Source organism: Manis javanica, chromosome 14, assembly GCF_040802235.1.
Source record: "Manis javanica isolate MJ-LG chromosome 14, MJ_LKY, whole genome shotgun sequence".
Lineage (NCBI taxonomy): Eukaryota > Metazoa > Chordata > Mammalia > Pholidota > Manidae > Manis > Manis javanica.
The window spans coordinates 82,115,214-82,133,971 of record NC_133169.1 but is presented as its reverse complement, the minus strand read 5'-3'; the positions used below and the strand labels follow the sequence as shown (position 1 = coordinate 82,133,971).

The 18,758-nt window shown below is 51.8% G+C and overlaps 1 protein-coding gene across 8 annotated transcripts in view; it reads right to left on the bottom strand.

The window, feature by feature from the left end:
* Positions 1-4,812: 4,812 nt before the first annotated feature.
* Positions 4,813-18,758, bottom strand: part of TCF7 (transcription factor 7) — a 32,394-nt gene continuing 18,448 nt past the window's right edge. Inside the window, exons 4-12 of one of the 8 annotated variants that reach the window (XM_037016236.2) lie at positions 15,034-15,145; positions 14,191-14,278; positions 12,675-12,767; positions 11,339-11,458; positions 10,701-10,863; positions 10,485-10,592; positions 9,930-9,978; positions 8,710-8,782; positions 7,205-7,331 (exon numbers count right to left, since the gene is read on the bottom strand). In XM_037016236.2, the coding sequence (XP_036872131.2) occupies positions 7,328-7,331; positions 8,710-8,782; positions 9,930-9,978; positions 10,485-10,592; positions 10,701-10,863; positions 11,339-11,458; positions 12,675-12,767; positions 14,191-14,278; positions 15,034-15,145 (810 nt within the window). In that variant the 3' untranslated portion in view covers positions 7,205-7,327. The other 7 variants (XM_037016238.2, XM_037016235.2, XM_037016240.2 and 4 more) reach the window with 7 other exon arrangements.

Sequence of the window (18,758 nt, the reverse complement as noted above, 5' to 3'; positions counted from 1 at the left end):
CCACAGCCTAATTTTGCACCTGTGAGTTAAAAAATGGTTTGTACATTTTTAAAGGATTGTTGAAAGATACACACACACTGTATCTGACCAAAAAGCCTAAAATGTTTATTCTGTGGACTTTTCAGGAAAAGTCTGCCAGCTCTGTGACTCCTGCTGGATCCTTTATTTCCTTTAATCTCGGGAAGTAAGCTTGTTTTCCATTTGTCCTGAGTTTAGTGGGGAAGGCAGCAGAGTTCAGTCCTGTCTGGGAGTGTCTCATCTGCTTATTCCTCCTGTAATGGTCAACTCTTGCAAAAAGCTTAACCACTCCAAGTATATCCCCAGCAATGCTATGAGAAACACAGATCTTACTGAAAGTCCAGGATTGTTACCATATGTTATGAAAGTTTCTAGGAAATAGGAGCCTATCACTGTCAGCTCTCAATCAGTATAACCCCCAAGAACTGTTAGTATTACAGGGCTAAGTAACATCACTACTCATACCTAAAGGACACTGGGATCTCTTTGAATGAGTAAGATTGAGTGGACAGATAATAAAGTACATTTTTTGTTTTCCTGACTTTCTGCAGACTATGGCCCTCGTCAACAAACAAAAAATCCTGATAAATCTTAAACTCTCATGTTCAATAGCAATCTGACAGCTCATCCAAGTAAAAATACACCACTTGTAGACATTGTGTACCCAGATAAATAACAGGCACGGTGTTAAGAGGCTCTTCAAGTTGGCTGTGGCGCTCTTCCTACCCTTTTCTCTCTCTGTTTTATGCTTTTTCTTTAATATATCTGTCAATAGTTGTGCAGGCTCTTGTCTTATCCAGGGAAAGTGAGTAGCCCTTTCCCATTATCCATAGTAGCCAGATTGCTCTGTAAAACTCAAACCTGCCTACCTTATCAATTCCCAGTTATTACTAAACTAATGTGGCATAAAGTCATACTGCGAGGCTGGAGTCTTCATCTCTGTCTCTTGGTGCTTACATGACCTTGGGTAAGTTGGAAATAATAACTGCCTCCTTTGTGGTGCTGTTGTGATGAAAACCCCTCTGTGACAATCTTTTGGTTTCTCAACTTTTCATTGACTGTCCATGTCACTTGCGATTGAACATAAACCAAACCCCTTCTGAATGTTAGCTTATTACTTTCTCCCTAACACCCTCATAGATTAACAAGGATATGCCTGCTTAGATTCTGGTAATTCTTACATTGTAGAAGCAAGTTACTTCTTGAAGTGCTGCTATATTTTATTAGCTCGTGTGATTGTTTCCTTTCACTTATACACAACACTATTGTTATATACAATAATAGTGTTGTGCAGCAGTAACAGTAGTGTAGCTCCTTCCCAAACCTGATTCAATGTGTGTGTGGCAGGGAGGGGGTCTTTGCACACACGCAATACCAAACAATTCTTGAACACCTGTAGGGTGTCTGAGAACTCAATTCTGATGCTGTCTGCCCAGAGACAGCACCAGATTCCCAAGGTTAAGGGCTCCGGCCTACAAGACTGCCCTTCACCCCCAGCTCCAGATGCAGGTCACAAGCCCCAGGCAGTTACCCTGTGCTTCTGGCCTACTGGCTACAGATTGGAGGTTCCCATGACCTCCCCCTTAGGTTCTATTAATTTGCTAGAGTGGCTCACAGAACTCAGGAAAACACATTTACCTGTTTAATAAAGGATACTGTAAGGGATACAAGTTAACAGCCAGGTGAAGAGAGGCATAGGACAAGGTCCCAAATAAAGCAGCTTCTGTCCTCATGGAGCTTGGGGCCTGGCTTGGTGGCACATGGAAGAGTTCTGGTTCCCCAAGCATAGAAGCTCTCTCCTGCAGAGAAGCAGGGTCCCAGAGAGCCATGAGCTGCTCTCAGGGGTTTTTGTGGAGGCTTCATTGCTTAGTCATGATTGACTCAGTTGGCCATTGGCTGATTTTAGCCTCCAACCCCTACCCTTGGGTGGGGTCCAAAAGTCTCATTAACATGACCAGACACCCATTTCACCTTTAAGGCTGCAGTGTCTTTAGGAACTGGATGAAGACCAAATATACCTGGGAGACACATACTTGATGAACTGAATGAATGTATTCCTAATGACCTATATCGCAGCTTGCCTTCACAAATCTACATTCAGTACACAAGGTAAGCATTGCTTTACAATTTTTATATTTTTCCAAAGGTTCACAAAGGCATTGCTTTTAAGTTACAGATAGATCCCTGAGTGGCGTGGCTGTGATTTGTTTATTTTACAACTGTTTCAATACACCAGCTGCTGGAATTAAGCAAAATCTCTTGTAACTTGGTGGACTACAGCCCTGTAACTTGTCATGGCAATGCTGCGTTTAACCTGGAACTAGGAGGAGGAGGAGAGAAACCGAGTCACTGTGCATATGTGATACCAGATACTCCAAGCCACATGATATCTTAATTTACTTAAAGGTTGGCTAATCCTATAATCAATATTCTGATCCAAGATAAATTAAGAAATTAGGTAGGTTGTCTAGGCTCTTATTATGACAGTTGAACAGGGATAGGAAGTTATTTCCACCAGGGAAGAACTGAGAGAGCAGATCTCCAGCTAAGTGCCCTTTACTTTACCCATAGCTATCAGAATCTCATCTTTCAAAGCTTAACTTTTGCTTGCCACCACTTCCATTTAAAGATCTTTCTGATTTTTCTTTTTCTAAGGCTCAGTATACATTTAAGTGGAAGGAATCAAATGTAATGTTCTCCCTACAAAGTTGCTTGAGCTTTAAGAAAGATAATCTTTAGTTGTCTGGATTTTGTATGAAAATTGATCTCCCACTAGGAAGGAAGAAAGTAAGGGAGAAGATTGCAAGTAAAGGGAAAGCATATTGAATGAATGAATCCCTGAACTATAGCTCCTGGCTTGTAGGAAGTGGAGGGCGTGGTTGCTTTCATGGGAGGTTTTGGTATAGCTAAGGAGGCAAAACAAATACTAAATACTATTGGGAGGAGATGAGTAACAAAGATTTTCCTGAACAGAACAAGATTAATGAGCAAATGGCGGCTACAGGGCTGGACGGATTTAGGAAAGGTTCTATGAGGAGAAGTCATTGTTTCAAAAGTCAAATTGGGTTTGGTTGGGGGTGGAGAGATGCCAAGGTGAGGAAGAAAGCAGTACTTAGGAACTAGCAGCAGCAGGCTGGGTGTTGGTTGGTCTGCTGGAGAATATAGGCTGGAAGGAGACTTTAGGGCTGGTTGATGATAGGATTTGGGTGACATACTAGTAGCGTATTCATCAGACCCATGTCAGGCAGTATGTTTTTTGAGTTTTTGAACTTAAACAGTTTTACAGTATTAGACTAAAGTATTCTGAATGTTAGGGCTTTTGCAACTAGACTTGATGCCATTTGCTTGTAAAATATCACTACCTCCAAAAGGCAGAGAGGATGAATAAGAGACCTGGGTGTGTCTTATCAAGATGAGTGAGCCAAGAAGGAATTAGGAACACGTCCCTTGGCCCAAGATCGAGCCATTTGGCTACCTCAGCAGGGCAGACGGAATGCTCTCCTTCCTGGTGAGCTGTCAGTGGGTATGAGCATCGGTAGCAGTTCCAGTGTGGGACGTGGGTAGTTTTGTTAACTCATGGATGACATACTTGCTGCATTGTATTTTGCACCGTTGACCACATCTAGTCTGTGTGCCAATCCTGAGAGGCATTTTGTGGGAGGAATATAGTTGCTCAAAAGCAAATGTAGAATATATCTGCTTCCCCATCTCTAGTTCTCATGACTTCTGATACTGTTCAATTTGAAATTTTTTACTAAGCACCTAACCTGCTATATACCAGTCTCTTCTTTAACTCTGAGGGTCAGCCTAGTCCATAAAAGTGTTCTCACTTTCAATACTTCCCATCTCTATGGTGCAAATTCACTTCTGCCCTTTCTGTGCTGGGTGTGCTGTTTCACAGCCACTACCTCTTAATCTGCTTGCTAAGTCTGTGTTACCCCTGGCCCTTCTGTTTTGTTTTTCTAGAAATGTACGTAGGAACCAATCCCTTCTTTCGAACAATGTAAAGAACCACTTTGCTTTCCTGCACTGTGGCCTTCCTTCAGGCTTACTGTACACTGAATAGAGCTGGGCAGCCGTGCTTCTGGGCTGTTCAGAAGATACTTACAGCCTAGAAGAAGGTAGCCACAGGGCTTCCTGTAAAAGGGGGAAATGCCTTCCAGTTGGGAGACTCGGGAAGGCCCTGCCAGCTTGCTGGGTGAGCCTTCACCACATCCTGAGCACAGGAGGGCCGGGGGACAGCTGCAGTCGGGGAGGGGTCAAGGTCTGTATTTCTAGCAAATCTACCAGTTGTCTGGGAATGTCTAAGGATGGTTGGGTTACCTTGTCTTACATTTCAGAAAACAGGGCTGGTTCTTGGCTGGCACTGAGGTGTGGTATTTGAAGTTAAATTTGGGGTTGTACTCTATATCACCTTGTAGTCTCATAGGAATGTGCTGGTGTGACCTCGGAGGATTTGAGAATCCTCTTTGAAGTCAGTTTGTTTTTTAAAGGCTGGTTGGATTTTAACAAAGTTCCCAGAGAGCTCCCCCTGTGCCCTTCCCCCTACACAAAAGGCGCATTGTTCATGTACTCAGTGTGCTCTGAATAAGACACCAAATCACATGCAGTGATCCAGTCTTGCACAAGCATTGGTTAAAATGTAGTTTTTTTAAACAAGTAGGCCAGTAGCCAGAGTGGAATTCTTTAAATAGACAGATATCCAAGAGAATGGTTGGACTCTTCTAGCACCCTTCCAGAAAAAAGCAAGTCTAGGATTACAACTTCCAGTGGCCTATTTAAAATGGACACTACTCTGGAAGATGACTTTATTTATAAATATTTTAAAATATAAAATCCAAAAAATACAACTCAGATGAAAGAAATTACAATGCAAGGTGATGGCCTGAACGGCTGGCTGTTGGGATACACTTCTTGCCCAACATTTTACATTTAGTGGTTGACCTGCTGAGGTGGCTTTATGACACCTTTTACATTCATGGTAGGTCTCAGGAAATTAACAGTATACTTTAACATGATAGAAACTGTGTAAAGACTGTAGATTTATCAGACTTCAGGGTTTTTGTGTAAAATATGAAGATACTTCACACAACTTAACATAGTCCTTGGGAAGCAAGAGTGCTGTTAAAATACCCTTATTTTGGATTTTATGTTACCAGGTTATAAGATTTTTTGCTTGTTTTCCTCAAAATAGAGTATGTATTTATGGAGTGTTTTCTCTCTCCTCTCTGCTCTCATAGGTTAATGGAACCTGGTGGTCATGTGCCACCTATTGTCTTAGGGTGTGTGGGCGGCAGTTTTCCAACCCATTCTCTAGGGAGCACTGGGGGGCAGGCTGGCCTGCTCCTGCACCAGTTGGGAGAGGTCAGAGGATTAAGAGGTTGAGAGCAAGGCGTGGAATGGGAGTTTATAGCTTATACCTAGCATGAGCCCAGATTTCGGGGTGGGGGCAGGGCTCAAGCCTCTTCAGGGGAGCTGAAAGCCCTGAACATGTGTACCACAACAGAGGAGAAACCCCAATCTCATGGCTCTGGGGAAGAAAAGGAAAGGGTGTCACTTTCTGTGACTGAAACAGCTTATTTTTCAGGGTCAAGCTTAGAAAAAGAAACCCAGTAAAAAGTATCTTTATTCTCCTGTTAAAGTTTTTCTATGATGATGCATTAACAATACAAAAATATTTTTAGAACTACAACGGTCCTTTTTTTCTCTCAAGTCTTCTTGCAGTGCCACACTAGGATATATGATCTTTGGGTTCTTAGAAGCCAGTGGCTAAAGTAGGAACTAAAGGCTTCTGTTGGGTGTGTGTAGGTACAGGGACAGCCCCTTTTCTTTGGATTCAGGCTATGTACAGTGAGGAGGCAAAAAGGACAACAAAGTTAAATTAAAAAAATTTTTTTTAAGGCTCAGGGTTGAAGCTTGGCTCAGAAATGGTTTAAAGTAGGCTGTGGTGAAAACCCACTATCCACCACTAGAGGTTTTCTGGGCTCCTTGCTTTGACTGTAACGGTCCTCCTTCCTGCAGCCCCACAGGGAAACTGAAGCTGGCCGGGTTTCATGCTGGAAGACAGGCACTGGCTGTGTGGTTTGGTTTGCCCTCTTGTAACAGCCCAGGCACTGTGTAGACTGCTGTAGAGAAGCTGGAAAGGAGCTGTGAACAAGGCTGTCAGCATGGGAGGGGTGCACAGCAGAGTTGTGGGTCATGACTTCTTTCAGCTGTTCCCTGCAGCTTCCAGTGGTAGGCCTGGTGCCTTGGTATTGGGACTTCTTAGGCGGTTGTTCCTCAGGTAACATTTCCAAGTGATTGAACTAGAGCCAGATACCCCCTACCACCCATACTTCCCTGATAAGGTAAGGTAGTGTCAGGTTATTGCTGTTGCCTAGGGTTATAGGCCTAAACTTAACCTACTCCATTCCCCCCTCCTTTTGCAAGCTCCTGAGAACAGGGCAAGAGGTTTCCTCTGGTCCAGCTTAATAGCAGCTGGTCTTCTGTAAACAGGGCTTCTCCCGGCCCTTAAGAGAGAAGCACTGTCATCTTGAGCTTTGTGGTTGTGACGGTGCTCCCATGTTGTTTGATAAACCAGTTCATTCTTGATCCATGAACTGTCTGGGTTTTTTTAGGGTGGGGGGAGGTGGGGGGAACAGGGTAGGGAAAGCAGCTGGGCTCAGTCCAGCTTGTCTGTAACCTATAGCAGAAAAGCAAGGGAGGCAGGGGTGTCTGGCTAGCAAGACAGATGGTAAAAGAATAGGTACAGGTCGCCATTGGCACAAGAGATCCCCTTTATCAGGTAACACAGGTCTGATTCTCACCACTCAGAGCAGCTTAAAGCGATGGCCCCAGGTTCAGGCAGAAGTTGTACAGCCTCTGAAATCTCTGGGGCCTGGACCCTGAGAGGGAGTTAAAAGGGCCCCTGGCCAGTTTCCACGGGCTTTGGGGCTCTGTCGCCGCCTCTCAGAGGATGGGTCCCTGGAGGAGGTGAGGTGCCCTGTGCATGCTAGGCTTCCTGTCTCTGAGACTCCTGTTGCCGTACCTGTGTACTCTGCAGGGCACTGGAGGGGGCCTGTAGCGGCCCAGGGGGCTGGGAGGCTGAGAGCGGCCGAGAGACCTGGTGATGTAGGCGCCGGCTCTGCGGGGCTAGCAAGCAGTTCTGTGGGGAAGTGGGGCAGCAGGAGGTATGAGGGCGAGTCCTGGGGGGCTGGGGACCCGGGGCAGCCTAGAGCACTGTCATCGGAAGGAACGGGGCTGGGGCAGCGGCCTTCTCCGGGTAAGTACCGAATGCATTTCTTTTTCCTCCTAGGAATAGTGAAGAGAGTTATCTGTAAACAGAGGGTGAATTCATAGTCATACACCACAACCAAGAAATGCTGTCCTTGTACAGGCGTAGCTTGACTAGTCCCCTTTACCCAGGACTTGGGTGATGTGTCTGTGCTTTCAGAACTAGCACTGACCCGAGCTTGACCTAGACCTGCAGCAGATGCAGTTCCCAGCACAGCCACAAGGTGGCACAGGGACCCACAGGACTATAAGTGGCTGCGTGTTTTGCAAGTGCAAGCGAGCCATCTCCTAGTCTGGCCTCTGAGTCTCTGCTTCACCTGTGATGGTGGGGCTCAGATCTGCATTAAGCAAGGGGGCTGCAATGCTTGTGGCTTCTTGGGCTGAGCAAGCTAATGCTCAGACCTAGGTTCAGGGCAGAGAAGGGAAAGAAATGGACAGTGACTCTTCTCACCATTCTTAACATCTTGGAGTTCTCTAGCCTACAGTTTATCTCTGAGTAGCATGGAATAGGGCCTCCTCTGAGGACAAGGTCACCTCACTGTGTATGCATACACTTGCATCCGTACCCCACCAAATTCTCCTTTGCTCTTGGTAAGGATGCACAGTGGGCACTTTAAGGGGCTGGACAAGTATTCCTTAGAGTCAATGAACCACTGCCATGAGTAGCTTCAGCCTTTGCCCTGCCAGGCTGGCCTAAATCTCAGTGGGGTTAACTTTAGCCACTTGGTAGGTATACCTTCTTTTCACACACACAAGTATTTCTCTGTTTTAAGGTGAAACACAGTTTAATGCCACAGGGTCTGAGTATGGCCCATTGCCTAGGGCAGCCCAGGGTTACCCTGCTTCTCTCTACCCCACCAGCCCTCTTGTTTCAGCAGGTACAAGATAGTAAGTCACATGGCCCCTTAGCATCCAGGTTATCCAAGTCGTTCTCTAGTATTGTCACCTTAATTTCTTAGACTTAAGTGCTCAGGATGGTATAGGCAGGGATCCCAGCTTGAAGAAGTGAGGGAGCTGGTGGGCCATGGCAGCTCTCAGGCCTGGGAGCAGAGTTTAGGCCACTGACTGGTGCACCTGAGATTTGTCTAAGATTTGCTGAGGACCTACAAGGTCTGGTGCTAACCAGGCACCATCATCATTGGGGGAACCTAGGCACCAGAATGAACTTCCTGAGTCTGCCTGCCCGCCTGTCTTCTAGAACATTTCTCTCTTGCTCTCCTCCTATCTAGACTCAAGTGATCATCCCCACAAGCTGTATTCAGTGTTCACTCCCATTCTTAGGAGGTATGGGCTCCCCAATTTGCGGGATCCTAGGAGGTGGGGATGCGGGTGCAAAGGAGGGCTGCAGGCCCAGCAGAACATTTGCAGTCAGGGAAGCAGCTTGAAGCAAAGGGAGGGTGGTGGTGGGGACAAACCCACCTGCATGGACCACACCAATCCGTCTGCTGGTTGAGGCCAAAGCGAGCACGACATTTCTTAGGCGAGCCAGGGTCTGCTTACAGCCATGCCAGAGGGGCAGAGCAGGGCAGAGGGCGAGCAGGCAGGCAGCAGGGCAGAGCAGGGCCCAGAAAGAAGAGGTAACATCAGTGTTAGCCAGTCACAGATACCCCACAGCCCTTACAGGCAGAGGGTCCCTCCATGGCATAGCCAGCCCCAGTGGGAGCCCTAGGGCCAAGAGCCCAGGGTATCAGGAAAGATGGGCACCCAGCTGGGCAGTAGAGGCAGTGGGAAGAATGGTGGAGGGGATGGGAAGGGAGGGGACCCAAGCAGGCTGGCTCCTCTCTGGGGATTGTGGGGCCCTTTGTAACATGGATGCTGTGAGGGAAGAGCCCAGGAAGGCCTGAAGGGGATCTAGCCTTTTCTGTCTTAGCTACCTATCCCCTCCCCAGGTCCCTGGCCATTTTACCAGTTTTTCTTCTTGCAAATGCCCAGTCTGCCTGACCCAAATCCCTTCATGCTTAGCTGAGTCCCACTTTATACAGTTCATACACTTCTCCAGATAGAAAGTAGTCCATTATTCAACCTCAGAAAAAGATGCTGAGGACTGCCTTGCCCCAGTCCTAGCTTCCAGCTTCCCTGTGTGAGGAAACAGCACAGCTAAGACAGTCATTCATGGATGTGGAGTCTGAATTATCAGGGTTGGAGCAGGAATTCACCCCCTGGAGCCCTGCAGCAGGGCCTCACTTCCTTGCATCCTCTCTACTGAGCACTCGGCACGGCCATGAAAATGTGTGGAGTAGGCAATAGAGAAAGTGCTAGGCACTAGCCGCAGGCTGTGCTGACAGCTGGGCCTAGGCATGGGGCCTGGCCAGCCTGCTGCCCGCCTCAGAACTAACCAGGATGCCGTGTTGGGGCTTAACATCCAGTCATGCACTCAGTTCAGCACCAGTTTCTCTGGCAGAGGCTAGAGCACAGCTAGCAAAGGTGAGAGGGGCGGGTCAACGTACCACCATTACAAAATTGGTTTCTGCTGGTCTTCCCTGACTTGTGCTATGCAGGCCTTGTTTATAGAGGGTCCAGGGCCTAGGCTCTAAGGTTCATGGCTGAAGACCCTGCCCCTCCTTCCGGGCCAGAGCAGGGCTGTTCGTGAAATGGAGGCCCAGAAAGGAGCCTCCAGTACTACTGAGGGAAGGCCTCACCTGTGTTGGATTCTTGATGCTTTTCCCTTGACCGCCTCTTCTTCTTCCCCTGCAGGGAACAAAGGGAGGGATGCTCAGATCTGGGAGGTGGATGTTACAAGCCCAGTGAGCAAGAGCCTGGGATACCACCAGCCTGCTGCCTAGCCTGGCTGACATAGTCTCCTCCTCCCCGGGGGCTCTGGTGTTTCCTGACTGCAGTTGTTGCTGTTACCATGGCAGTAGTTAGGGAGTTCCTCCTCCCTTTCCCATGCTGTTCCCCATTTTGAATGGAGGAGGTGACATCCAGGCTTATTCCACCCCTTCCGTCCCAGTGGCCTGCTAAAATACTGGGCAGCAACACTGCATGGGAGTGTGTCCTGGATGGGAAAACAGGGCATGGGCCTGCCTTTTGGGGCAGCTCTCCTTGCTCAACCCTCCCCTGAGCTAGCCATGGCAGGCATTGGACTGAACCACCTCTCCTCATCTGTGCCTTCCTTCCCTGCTGAGACTGGAGCCTGGGGCAGGCATCTGGTAGGCTCCCCTACCCGCCCCTACTATGTGTCATCGGCCACTCACATAGTTGTCCCGTGCCGACCAGCCTGGGTAGAGCTGCATGTGCAGCTGCCTCTCCTTTCGGGCCAGCTCATAATACTTGGCCTGCTCTTCCCGAGACAGCGCGTGCCACTGCAGTGGGGAAGGGGGCAGATGGGGTGCGTCAGGGAGTTAGCAGGCTGCACCAGGCTGAAGGTGGTCAGGGGCCAGCCTGGCCAGCCCACCCGCCTGGGGCCTCACCCTGCGGCCCAGGATCTGGTTGATGGCGGCGCTCTCCTTGAGCGTGCACTCTGCAATGACCTTGGCTCTCATCTCCTTCATGTACAACATGAAAGCATTGAGTGGCTTCTTGATAGTTGGCTTCTTGGCTTCCTTCTCTGCCTTGGCTTCTCCCTGTGTCTTCCTGAGGGACACATGTCATGTTCAGATCACTTGGGAGCCCCCAGAGTGTCCCTCTAATACTATCGCCCTCCTCCAATTAGTGTGTCCAGTGTGTGTGAATGGATACTAAGGTTTTGTAATTGGAATCTTTTTTTAGCTGCCCCCAAGTGGGTGAGCAGAGCTAAATAACTGTTCCTTGCAGGAATGTTGCAGCTAAGTATGATAACATGTAAGGATTTCTCAGTCCTTGCCTTTACGGCTCAGACTGGATCCTTGTTCCCTGCATTGCCCACTCTCTCCTGATCCTGAGTATCAGGAAACAGCAGTCAGTGGAAAACCCACAAGACAGCTTGACCAGAGGCAGCCTCTGGCAGTCCCTAGAGCCTGGGCCCAGGCAGAGAAATGTATATCCTGGCTAAAGGACAAATGGGAGCCTGACTCTGTTCACCTGTCCGCCTTCCTATGCCCTCCCTCCCATCTTGTGCCCTTTCACTCACAGGCTGCGGTCATAGGGCTGCAGCTCCTGCTTCCCTGAGGGGGGCACAATGGCCGGGTGGGGGATGGCTGCGGGGTGGCCAGGTACGCCAGAGCCTAGCATCAGGGATGGGTGCGTGAACCTAGAGGCGGGAGAAGAGTTAATATTGAGCCAGATATGTGTGGGCCAGACCTTTGGACACATGGAGGCCCCTGCACAGTACATAACAGGTGAACAGATACTCCCCCACCCACTGGCTTGCACATAAGTACACCGAATACATGCAAAAACCTGCTCCCAAGACACTGCACAGACATATTGCAAAAATCTGCATAGACATGATTCAAATGATTACTAAATCCTAAATAGCTTTTGAATCTGTCCCCCTCTCACCAGCTCAGCCTTAGGAGCCTGTGGCTGCCCTGTGGGCTTCCTTACTCTCCTGCTTGACTCCTCCAGGCCTCTCCACATAATAGCCAGAGTGACCTTTTAAGGACACCCAAGTGCACTTGGCTGTTCCTGCTGCAGCCCCCACTACTGCCCACAGAATAGAGCCCAGAGCCCTGCATGGCCATCCCTGCCTGCCATTTGTAGCCTCATCTTTCCCCGTTTCCCATCACTTCTCACCCCCAGCCATCCCCACTGCTACTTTGTCCTCTTCACTCAGAAGATGTTACCTTTTCATGCTCTCCCTGACCCATCAGAACTGGCTGGGGTCTCCCAGGGAAGCATCTCCCAGACAGCCATTCACCTGCTGGGCTGTGAGCTCCAGTAGGCGGGAAATGTCTGAATTCCTTGTTCCACACCCGGCTCAGATGTAGTGTTACTGAGGGAGTGAGCTGAGTGAAGGACACACACTCAAATTACTTTCTTGATGTTCTATGCACACTATTCTGCTCCTTTCTACTTGCACAGGTGTGGGGTCCCTGAGGAGGCAGCCCCTAAGAGCCAGAGGTTAGAGATGCATGTGAAAAGTGCTGCCTCAGCTTGGGCAGAGCTCAGGAAATGCCCAGGCGAGTCCTGACCTGCCCTTCCCTCACCAGGGGTGCACATCTGAGATGAGCGCGCACACACCTGCACAGGGGCTACCTCACACATGTGCAGGGGCAGGGCACCAGCACGTGTGCATGCATGGCCCCAGCGGCTCTGCGGCACAGTATGGCCTAAGCCTTTTGCACTCCAACTGGCTTCATTCTGAGGCACAAGGGTGGCAGGGGGCTGCAGGATGACAGACAGACATGGACAAACAACTAGCACAAGGCAAGCACCGGCAAGCACCAGCCTGGATATGGCCTTGTGTGGGCACTGAAGCCTGGGCAACAGGAAGCAGGAACCTGGCTGCAGAGTGGGGGACTCACCTGGGGTAGGGGGCACCAGGGGCTGCAGTGGGGGCAGGGAAGTGCTGTCTATATCCGCAGGAAGGGGACAGGGGGTAGAGAGGAGGACTGGGCCTGTGGTTGGGAGAGACAGCTGTTAGCAGTCTGGCTACTGGCCAGATGTTGGGAAAGACTACCTGATCTTGCTGGGCCTGGCCCGTAGTGAGGTAAACTGGCCTCTGCTTGGACCATTCCAGGGTACGTTTTAAGCATCTGCCACCAGAGGGCAACCTGTGTTGCACCTACTTGCTTCTATAGGCTTGTACTGGTGTAACTATAGACTTAAGGGATAGAAATAGCAGCAATCCCCTGGGACCCAGCTTAGCAGGCCCTCAGGTTCCCTCCAGTCTCACTTGAAATTTCCCTATCAAAAACAGGGTTGATAGCCTGCCCTAGGGCCTTTGCACCCACTTGTTGACACTGTCAGGGACATTCTGCCCCACTCAGCCTACTTCAATTCATGATGGTCCTTCAGGTCTTGCTTAGCTAAATGACCCTTTCTCCTGAAAGCCTTTGAGATCCCAAGGAACTACTGGGTTCCTGCAGTATCTGGTCAAAGCACTGCTTAGCAGTGCCTTGTAACTGGCCTCGCGTGGGTCGTGCACTATGTAGACTTGAGTTCTGAGAGGGCAGGGACCTGAGGATCAACCAACTTCAGCAGTGCTTCTCAGGTGCCCAGAGCCCTGTCTGGCCCACTTCAATCCTGGGGTTACTCATGGGAGTAGTGGATCTCTGTGCAAGAAGATTCTAGAAAGGGAAGAGTGAGTTGAACATGGATAAAGGGCGAGTGGAAAGGGACAGGTGGGCCCCAGGTTGGACCTCTGGCCTGCCCTGCCTTCCTGGGAAACCAAGCTTTCCTGCTACTGGGTAGCTGACTGCGTCGGCCCAGAGAGGCTGCAGAACTGCCCAGGTCACTTCAGTTGGTGAGCAAAGGGCCAGGTAGCCTGCTAAGGCCCACCTCCAGCTGAAGACAAATCCTTTAGCCCATGGTGGGCCTACTGACTTGGGGTCAGGCTGGCTTTTCCTAGACCAGCATTAGTAGGCTCTCCAAGCACACGGTACAGACAAGGAGGAACCCTGCCCCTCAAGCATTTCAGCCAAGGAAGGGACCAATAACAGTAGGCACTGAGGTGGGGGGGAAGTATCTCCTGCCCACTAGGTCCCTCTTGTGGCCATTCATGATGCCTCCTCCCTGCCCAGGCCTCCCTTTTCTTCCTCACATACTCTTGTGGGCCTGAGTAGGCCAGGGTTCCCAGGGTTCAAGTCTCTTAGACATTGAGGAGGAGTTCAAGTGTGATAGGCCTGGGACCAGGAACCAGGTCTGCCTTCCCAAAGGGAGTATGTCAGGCTATCTGGAGAATGGACAGAATTGCTGGCCAGCCCAAGGTGCCTACATAGAGGTGGCAGAAGGATGCTTTAGCACAGAAAGATGGAGGAGGAAAATGTCAGGGCAGGTATCGGCCATCCAGTGCAGGGTGTCCCGCTGGGCCCCACTCACCAGCTCACAGTGTGGGGGAGCTGTCCCATGCTGCCTGAGGTCAGAGAGTAGAAGCCAGAGAGTTCAGGGCTCTGTAGCGGTCTGTGAACTGCAGTGGAAAGGGGCTGTTTAGTGAGCCAGCCTGACTGGAGGCCACTCCCACTAGTTCCTGTGCCCTAGAGCCTCCTGCGGGGGCTTCTCAGATCCCACCTCCCTTTTCTAGAGGACCAGATGTACCAGTTTGTTCAGGACTATCCCAGTGTGATACTGTGTCCATTGACAGACTAGGGAACCAAGGGCAGAGGGGTTGGGTGACTTACCTAGGGACACTGGCCAGTGGCAGAGTTACAGTCATTCAGGAGTGGGGGCCAGGGTGGCCCCCTGGTCTGAGGGAACCTGGCCTGGGGAGCCAGGGCTCCACTGCCCCCACCACCACCAGGGTTGAGTCAGCAGGTTTCCCACAGCCGACAAGGGCTGATTTCAGAATGACTGCCTGAGGCTGAGGTGAATCAGCCATGACAACCACCACTTTCCATTTTCTCACTGCGGGAGGGAAAGGCTACTGGTTTTACAGTTACTGGCTTCACAGATGCCTGCTTCCATCCTGGCACTGGGGAGTTCTTGGGATTTAGGTTTCTACCTCAACCTGAAGCCTCCCAATTTTGACCTGGCACCACCTCCCCCAGCCCTCTGGTGCCCTCAGGCCCCCTAGTCCATCTTTCTGGCATTTTCCCTAGGCCCCGAGTTTGTACAGCTGCACCTTCTCCAGCTCTAAGGAGAGCCCGGCCACCTCATCTCAAGAGCCAGGGGCCCGTCCCCCAGGCTGTGCGTCTCGACGGGCCCCACCCCATCCCAGGTCCATACCTTGCTTCTGGCTGATGTCGGGTGGTACAGGTGTGGGGTGTGGGCTGCTGAAATGTTCATAGAGAGGAGAGAGTTGCGGGACACTGTGGGCAGGCTGGTTGGCCTTGTTGTGCTGAAACACGAAGAGGGTGCATGAATGTGGGGAGGGGGGCCTGAGGAGGAAGCCTCGGGGCAGGGGCATTCCTCCAGGCAGAGCCCATTGGCTGTGTGCAGGCAGCCCAGCCGTCAGCGGGAGGTGGGGATGGTCGGCACCACTCAAGCCACCCTGTGTCCGGGGGCCCTGCCCTCCTGCCCACAGACCCCCAGACTTGGCCCAAGCAGCTGCACCTCCTACATGGCCTCTAGGTCTCTGCACACTGAATTCCAAGAGGCACAGCTATCCCTGTCCAGAAAACTTTTCTGCCTCTCAGTCTCAGAGATCCCCCAGTTTCTCTGAGGCCCTATGGCTTGTCTCGGGGTGTTCACAGCCTCAGGCTCCAGACATCAGGGCATGGTCTGAGGACTTGGCCCACCCCAGAGATGGCCTGGAGTTCCCTATTCCTCCTCCTCCAGCCCCCAGACTCTGGGTCCTAAGGCTGGCCTAGGTCTCGTCTCAGGATCTGTTGACACAGGGAGGGCCTGCCTCAGCCCTATAGCTCGGGGGAGGTGGGGCCAGGCTCCCACCAGGGCCAACCTGCCCAGCCCCCGCACTTCCTGTTTCCTCAGCACCGCAGGACTCTTACTTTTCATACTAGATACATGGATTTGTCATGAGATGACTCAGGCTGGGAAGGGGGCTCCCACGCGACCCAGCCACAGGGAGGTGCTGCTTAGGGCCATGCGGCTCTGCTTATCCACAGCGCACCTGCACAGGCCAGGGCCTGGGGGCCATCTGCCACTGAGGCCCAGCTTCCACTTGGAGAAGTGCCCCGCTGGGGGATGCTGCTGGCTGGGAGCACAAATGCATGACTTCTGACAAGAAATGGGACATCTTTGGGGCAAGAGAGTAATGGGCGTTTGTGCCTGGGCTCCCTCCCGCCCCGTGATGAAACTGCCCGCTGGAAATCCGGCCAGCCTCTGCAGCACCGCTCAGCTTCAGCTCCTCCTCCCGCATAGTGGAGGGTTCCCGGTCCCTTCACCACTGGATCTGGGGATGAGTAGGGTAGCTCATGGTGAGGCCTGGCACAGGTCCTTTGGTGCTGGCTGGGTCCAGGGTGAGGCTGAAGGGAAGGCCAGGTACGGGCCCTCCACAGTCAAGACAGGAAGCTCCCAGGGGAAGCAGGCCCCCACACCTCCCAGCAACAGCCATGGCTGCCTCGGTCCCATGTTCCTGCCTCCAAGGAAGCCTGAGGACAGGCTGTAAACTGCATCCTTTCCCTCAAGGCTTCGGGAAGCTGCCTCTGCCACCTGTCAGTCCCCTGCTCACCCATCCACCCAGCAGGGGCCTTAGGCACCAGAGCCAACGGCCTGCCTTCCATATGCAGGCAGACGAGTTGCTGTCCCAAAGGCTGTGGCTCCTTATTTGTGGCTGGGGTGGATTTGGCATCACAGTCCTTCCTGAGCTCAGTGCCTCACCTCTGACCTGGGGCAGCACAGGTGAGCTGCCCTCTGTCAGCCCAAGAGGCTCTCCACTGTGAGTCTGAAGAAAGTCGGTCGCCCATGTTCAGATGCTGGCTATAACATGTGGCCTTCAAGAATTTACTGCAATATCTGAGCACCTGTTTCCTTGGCAAATGGAGACGGTCATGGGGCTGTTGTGAGGCTAAAGCCAGTTAACACCCGAAAGCCCAATCACTCAGGTGTCCAGTAACGAGCAGCAGGTAGGAAGCCCTCATTCTCAGGCGCAGAGAAGTGCTGTTCCCAGGGCTTCCATAGCCCTCTGGCGCTGGGACTCACAAGGGCCACTCTGGTCTTGTTATGCCAAAGGGGCTTTGTCCTGGAGGTGGCAGGCATGCCTGCAGCCTGCTGGCAGCATCCAGAAGGGTGCGGGTGAAGCTGAGGCCATGCCCTCTCCAGCCTTGGGTGCTGTGATTTCCCTGAACAAGTGGGGTAGGAATGCGCCTCTCAGGCTTTCTTTTATCCCCAGCACTGACCCCAGGTACAGCTGTGACAAGGACGGAATGTGTGTGGGAATGGAAGGCAGAATGTAGGATCCTCAGGCTGCAGGTGGCCGGCAGGAGAGAAAGGAGGGGCTGAGTCAGCTGTCGGGGTATGTCGCCACCCGCCAGGAACCATGCCATGCACTCAGCCACCCCAGGCTCATCCCCACCAGAATACCAACAGGCTGCTTCTCCTCCCATCTGTGAATCCTCCACCAGCCACCACCTTGTGTCTCGCTCCCCTTTACTGCCAACCTCAGCAGAGCTGTCCCCATCTGCCGCCCTCTTCCCTTCTGCCTACCCAGTCTTTTGCCCCATCATGTCACCAGATGATTCTTGTCAAAGTCCCCAGTCACCTCCACATTGCTGAACTCATGGTCACCAGTCTTCATTTTACCTGACCTCTTGGCCACACCGGACAAGTCCTTCCTCCTCCTCGGAATCATTTCTTTCCTTGGCTGCCAGACGGCCACACTTGCCTGACTTTCTTCCAAGTTCACCTGCCGTCCTTCTTGGCCTTGTTTCCTACTCCCCATCCTCTTCCTGCCCCAAGAGTGGCCCCCAGCTCTCCGTTCACCCTTCTTCCCAGGATGCCCTCAGCCCAGCTCGTGGTTTGCAATGTCCTCATCTGGTGACGTCTCTCCCCATTTCCCCCTCCACCTCGCTGATCTAGGAACCCCACTATCCAAATGCCTACTCAACACCCTGCACAAAGGTCTAAAACCAGCTACCCAACCTCAACACATGTGAAGCGGACCTGGTGACTCTGCCCCAAACAGTGCTCCCCATCTCCCTCAGGTAATGGCAACCCCGTCTTTCCACTTGCTCAGACCAAACACCTTGGTCATCCTTGACTCTGCTCTCACATCCCAGCCCCAACTTGTCAGCAAATCCTAATGGCTCTACTTTCAAGATACACCTAAAATCCAACCACTTCTTCTTTCCTCCCTGCCCCCAACCCACTCCAAGCCACAGCTGCTTCTCACCTGGGCACACAGCAGCCTCCTGTCCCTCAGCCAGTCTTCCGTCAGCAGCCGCGTGAAGCAGAGCACGCCGCTCCTCTGCCTGGAGCCCCCAGTGGCCTGGCCCAGAGCCCCGGCGGCCAGGCCCCTGCGTGCCCTCTAACCTGTCCCCTTTCTCTCTCCTCCTCCTATGCCCGGACTGCCCTGGCTGCTCCAGCCTCCCGCCGCACCTCTCCTTACTCCACTGATACTTGTAAGTGTGCCATGATGTGTGGAGGGTTGGGAAGCGTAGCCCTGGGCTGGCTGACCTTTTCATCGGCCTTTGCACTGTAGGATCCTGGGCCAGTTTGCCCCTTGCAAAACGGGATGAGAACATCAGCCCTGCCTATCTACCTCAATGATCACAGATGTAAAAATCCTGGTTTATCCTAGAATTTTTGGGAGCAGAAGCGAAGAGCCAGTGAATGTGGGAAGCTTCCTGGAGACCCCTGGGGCCTTTGTATCCCAACAGGTTCCCAGGACAGCGGTAGCCAGACAGCATCAGTCCTGACTGGGCCTTGTGGCAGGCAGGGAGACGGAGCTCTCAGGTCCGCCACTCCCTCGGAACCTGGGGCCCTGGTGAAAGGACACCTATGGGCAGCAAAAGTCTGCAGCTCTGACGAGGCAGGTGGAATGAACACCCTCC